This window comes from Triticum aestivum, chromosome 2A (assembly GCF_018294505.1).
Source record: "Triticum aestivum cultivar Chinese Spring chromosome 2A, IWGSC CS RefSeq v2.1, whole genome shotgun sequence".
Taxonomy (NCBI): Eukaryota; Viridiplantae; Streptophyta; class Magnoliopsida; order Poales; family Poaceae; genus Triticum; species Triticum aestivum.
The window spans coordinates 12,797,338-12,802,768 of NC_057797.1; the positions used below are offsets into that span (position 1 = coordinate 12,797,338).

At 48.9% G+C, this 5,431-nt stretch overlaps 1 protein-coding gene across 2 annotated transcripts; it reads left to right on the forward strand.

The window, feature by feature from the left end:
* The first annotated feature begins 252 nt into the window (after positions 1–252).
* Positions 253–1,957, forward strand: LOC123184256 (bisdemethoxycurcumin synthase). Of its 2 annotated transcripts, XM_044596402.1 has the most exons (3): positions 253–316; positions 500–703; positions 806–1,957. In XM_044596402.1, the coding sequence occupies exons 2-3, from the start codon at positions 511–513 to the stop codon at positions 1,813–1,815; spliced, it is 1,203 nt and encodes a 400-aa protein (XP_044452337.1). In that variant the 5' UTR covers positions 253–316; positions 500–510; the 3' UTR covers positions 1,816–1,957. The 2 variants fall into 2 exon arrangements, with proteins under 2 accessions (XP_044452337.1, XP_044452336.1); XM_044596401.1 differs by lacking the exon at positions 253–316 and having other exon boundaries at positions 347–703.
* The last annotated feature ends 3,474 nt before the right edge of the window (positions 1,958–5,431 follow it).

Sequence of the window (5,431 nt, forward strand, 5' to 3'; positions counted from 1 at the left end):
AGTATCTGATGTGATTTTGTATTGGGATTTGAGAAATCGCGTCCTTGCAGTGGTTTTGAGAAAATGGTGGGCAAAGCAATTCCTTGCGGCGGTTTTCAGAAGTAAGCCGATTCAAATGAAATAACCAACTTGGAAAATATGCACTTGTCGTTTTTTTAATTACAACTGACTCCCATGGCATATCTGCTCTTCTCTGAACCGGCCTTATAAATACTTGCCACCTTGTTGTTCAATCTTTCCTATCTCGTAGAGCAAACAATCTTGAAGCAGTTTTCTCCCTCTCGTCCATCTCAATAAGTACTCGCTTCTTAATTAGGTATTTCCTCTGTTTTTGATTCCCATCTAGTAGCGCAAAGAAGCTTTTGTCTTACTCTCCCATTTTTTTCTTCTCAAATGAGTCTAGCTAGTTCTAATTGATTTTATGAAAGAACATGTAATTGATGTTGTCGTATGTATTGCCACATATAGTTCATATGCTCTCTGTCAATTCTATTTCTAGGCTCCCAGGCCATGGGCAGCAACACCCTTACGTTGATGCACGAGATCCGGCGCTCGCATCGTGCGGAGGGGCCTGCGGCCATCCTCGCCGTCGGCACGGCAAACCCGCCCAACTGCGTGTCCGAGGAGGAGTACCCGGACTACTACTTCCGCGTAACCAAGAGCCAACACCTCACCGACCTCAAACAAAAACTCAAGACCTTCTGTAAGCAGAAGGGAAAACGTATATAGATGCAAATATAGTGCATATTAGCTACCCACGTAACGATGATGTGGTCCAAACTTGTTTCTTAATTATGATGCTCAGGCCAGATGACCTCAACGGAGAAGCGCTACTTTCACCACACGGAGGAGCTACTCGACGCCCACCCCGAATTCCTCTGCCGCGACAAGCCGTCCCTCGACGCCCGGCTGGACATCGCCGCTGCCGCTGCTCCAGAGCTGGCGGCGTCAGCCGCAGCCAAGGCCATAGCCGAGTGGGGCCGTCCGGCCACCGACATCACCCACCTCGTCGTCAGCACCAACTCCGGCGCGCACGCCCCGGGCGCTGACCTCCGCCTGGCCTCTCTCCTCGGCCTCCGCGCGTCCGTCTGCCGGACGATGCTCAACCTCAACGGCTGCTCCGCCGGTGCCGCCTCCCTGCGTCTCGCCAAGGACCTGGCCGAGAACAACCGCGGCGCACGGGTCCTGGTGGCCTGCGTCGAGCTCACCGTCGTCGCCTTCCGCGGGCCCGAGGAGGCGTACCCACACAGGCTCATCAGCCAGGCGATCTTTGGCGACGGCGCAGGCGCGGTCATCGTCGGCGCTGATGCCGTGCTCTCCGTCGAGCGCCCTCTCTTCGAGATGGTGTCGGCCTCGCAGACCACGATACCAGCAACCGATGGCGTGCTCACCATGCAGCTCACGGAAGCCGGCCTCGACGGCGACATCTTCACCAGGGAGCTCACTCCTCTAGCCGCACAGCACATCGGGCAGTGTCTCACGGACGCGTTCCAGCCGCTTGGAATAATGAGCGGCGGTGCCGAATGGAACGATCTGTTCTTTGTGGTGCACCCTGGCCTCCGTGGAATAATGGACCACATCGACGGGGCCCTCCGGCTGGATCCCGGGAAGCTGGCGGCGAGCAGGACCGTGCTGAGAGAGTACGGGAACATGCTCGGTGCGACGCTGATCTTCGTGCTCGACGAGCAGCGGCGGCGGATGGAGGAGGACGGCGAGACGGGTGAGTGGGGTGTGATGATGGGATTTGGACCGGGGTTCACGGTTGAGACCATGGTGCTGCATGCGGTGGTCATCGACCTGCACGACGAGAATTGACCCTCGCTCGATTCATAACCTAGCTACTTTCTGTCATATATAATTTGAAACAAATTATTAAAAATAAACAAGTACAATTGTAAGCATTCAGATAGTACAACTTGCTAGTATTCATCGGAGTTGCGTCAAATACTTTGTAGGAGTACAAGGTTATGGTTAATCTGAAACTTTTCCTTTTTTAAGCGAAGGCTGACTAACTTTGAATTTACAAAGCCATCAACCAGCTAGGAATTATAGCCTTCGTTACATCTCCCAACACAACACACAAAGAAAAGAAAACAACAGCGACAGGAAGATATGTGGGAGCCGGGTACACAGCTTACAGCACAACCCATGCTACAAACAACTAAACATGAAGAAAGTGAAGCACCGCTTGCATAGTGTGAAGCCCTTCCCCCTTCCAAGTCCCACATGGACGGAAAAGAAGAACGTCAAGGGAAAAGCCAACTAACTTGGCAGCGGACTCACCGAACGCCGGCCTGAGAACCGAGAAGACACCACACCCTCTAAACCCTCGCCGAAGGGGGAACCTTCCCCCTTGTCCTGGCTCGAAGGACGCCACACCATCGAGATGTGTTCACCATAGGACGGGAAATGTGTGGTCTTGAGTTCACAGGAGCAGAGCAGATACACGCAACCCGTAGCGGGCAAACCTTGTCTGCCATGAAGAAGCGCCCACCTGATGCCCAAAACAGGAAAGGGGTAACCTGCAGGTAGCGGTTCACAGATATCGAAGAAGCGGTGAGCTCGAGGCGGACATCAAGCACACAAATTAAGAACGCCAACAAGGAAGAAGGACCAGGTAACTCCATGTCGCGACGGGACAAACACCGGGAAAGGGAACCCATTCCCCTCGCACCCAGGTTCGAGGGTGATGAACCACCGGCGAATAGGTCAGCGATTACCTCACTAGATATAGCATTCTCAGCGATACACACAAACTACCGCTCGAAATCTGCAACAACCACAAAACTAACCCCATGGCACCACACACCAGCCTCTCATAGCCAAACGGCGTCCCCGGGGAGGTAACAATTGGTCGGAGAAGAGGATGTTGGGAGAAGGAATCTCATCGGAGCCTCCAAGGAGGGGAGCAATGCCCACAGGCGGTGTCACCAACGTGGTCGGTCAAGCCAACCAAAGGATTTCTCCCGAACCCGACTCACACCACCGAGCCCAGCCACCATCATCCCCGTGAGGCAAGATCACCAACGCAAGATCCAGCAAAAGTGGACCAAACGGGAAAAGGAAGGGGCCTTCATATATGACGCCATAGGAACCACGGAAGTTGTCCATCGGCCCGCTGTCACCGCACCGTCCACATGTATGAGGTCGCCAACCACTCCCGCGAGCACCGCCAGCCGTGGAGACGGCGTCGCTTCTCCACGCGGGGTCGTTGCCCTGGAGACCGAATTCCTCCTCCGAGAGCGGAGCGATGAGATCCCCGCCACCACCTTCACTGGCGGCCACACGGGCTTTTGCCCGACAGCCTCCTCTGGTGGCAGTGAGGGAGATGAGGGGGGAGGGGTGGCAGCACGGGGGCGACCCTAGTCGCCTCCCATGTCGCCCGAGAGGACGACGTGGGGGGACGGGGCTATCATCTGTGTTTTCTCACAAGACATTATGTGACATCTAGACAAAGGGGGGCTAACTTTTACTCCTTTTCCATCTACACAAAGCATTGTAAATTTATAGCTTAGGATTGTACTCTGTTACCTTTCTCTCCGGCTAATAGAAATGATTGGACTTAAAGTCGTATGCTGTGTAGACAGGATATGGAGTGCTGTTCTGACTAGTAGGACACTTGTATCTTATCCCACCTATATAATGTTAGGGTAGACACATGATATAATATATGCTGACATAATAGCACAGTCACACAGGGGGACGACGACATGTGTTGGTGCCTGGGTGGTCAGTGTGTGGTATTGTATAGAGGTATCAACGGCGAGGAACACTGTAGTCATGACCTAGATATTAACCGTGTTCGGTCAACCTCGGTAACAAATTTCGGTGCCATGCCTACTTGGTCATCCACAGGTAGATATGTGTCTCGGATTATTCTAACAAATGGTATTACATTTTTTTAGACAATACGGTATTACGTCGAGATCACGGTTTGTGTATCTAAAGGAACGCCACGAAGCCGAGAGGCCCAATAACTCGAGCCATGGTCCATGTATGTACTTGCGCAAGGTCGAAAGAGGTTTGGATGCCATACAATGGAAATCACAGCAGAATAGCGATCAAAATCGGCAGGAAGCAACTAGATATTGTTCGGACAAAAATTGATGTCAACGACTTGTCATAGTAATCGGGTCGGCAGTAAAACAGAAAAAAAAAATCCTAACGCGCCCGAGCGTCAAGCCGTCGCACCTTCGTTGAACTGAAGGAAACCAGCGACCGACATGGGTCGGCCCACTTGGAGCGAGGAACCAGTTTTGGGAGAAGGTTCCTCGAACCGTTTTTTCGGTTTTGTTTTGTTTTACAGGGTTTTTCTGGTTTTCTTCATTATTTTTGTTTTTTGTTTTCTATTTTCTTTTTATGCTTATTTCTTCCTTTTCTTTTCTTTTTCCATTTTTTTCTTTTTCTTTTACTTTTTTCTGCAAATTCAAAATGTCAAAAAAATGTACAGAATTTTCAAAACTCGTTCGACTTTTCAGGAAATGTTTGAAATTCCAAATTTTGTTCATTTTTTCAAAAAAATCATGTTTTCAAATCTTGCTCATGTTTTAAAAAAGTTTGGAATTCTATTTTTGTTCGCCATATTGAAGAAAAATATCCATGCACATTGAAAAATAATGTTCACTGTGTATTGAAAATGTTCATCATTTATAGAAATTTTGTTCAGCATGCATTTTAAAAACCTTCATCTTATATTTTTGTACAAATGTTCATCGTTTATTTGAATAATGTGCACAGTATACTAAGAAAATGTTCATCGTATATTTTAAAAAATTGTTCATAGTTCAAAAAAATTGTTCAGAATTTTTATTTGTTAAATGTTTAAAAAATAATATTCGAGTTTTTACGATTTCAAAACATTGGTCGCATTTTGAAGAATTTTTTTTCACATTTTTGCCAAGAAATGTTTAAAAAGTTGAAAACCCCGGGATCATCCACTTTGATTGGTACTTTAAGCATAGCGTTTCATTTCAGCATGCTCAGACCATAGCTAGGCTGGCTAGGGTTGCTAGGAAGCATCGCAAGGTTGGGATTTCGACTCCCTGCGCATGCGCTTTTATTTTTTCGATTCGCTCGGCACTTGTGAATTGGGCCGGCCCAGTTGCGCTCCATATTTAGCGAAAGCTGCTCATTTTGACTCTCATAGTGGTCGAGCAGGAGCTCTCGTAAAACACGCTGATGGCGTCTATAAGAGATTGGTCAATCCAATCGATCAATGGCTTGGATGGGGTGTGCAGCCTAAGGCTGGCCAAAGGCAAAGGGGCGTATCTACGTTTTGCATGCCGCAAAGCCGGATGATTGCCTACAGGGACTCCCTTCATGGTTCACTAGAGTGTATACAATGGTTTCTCTATACCGTTGATCTGATTCAATGCTTTTTCATGGTTTATTCTGGTTTTTAATGTTGGTTTCTCTTGTTTCCACAACGTTC

What these genes read in the sequence shown, in the direction of transcription:
- LOC123184256 (XM_044596402.1), top strand. Translation starts at nt 511, where the DNA reads ATGGGCAGCAACACCCTTACGTTGATGCACGAGATCCGGCGCTCGCAT. An exon ending in ACAAAAACTCAAGACCTTCT is followed by an intron (nt 704 to 805) that starts GTAAGCAGAAGG and finishes TATGATGCTCAG; the next exon opens with GCCAGATGACCTCAACGGAG.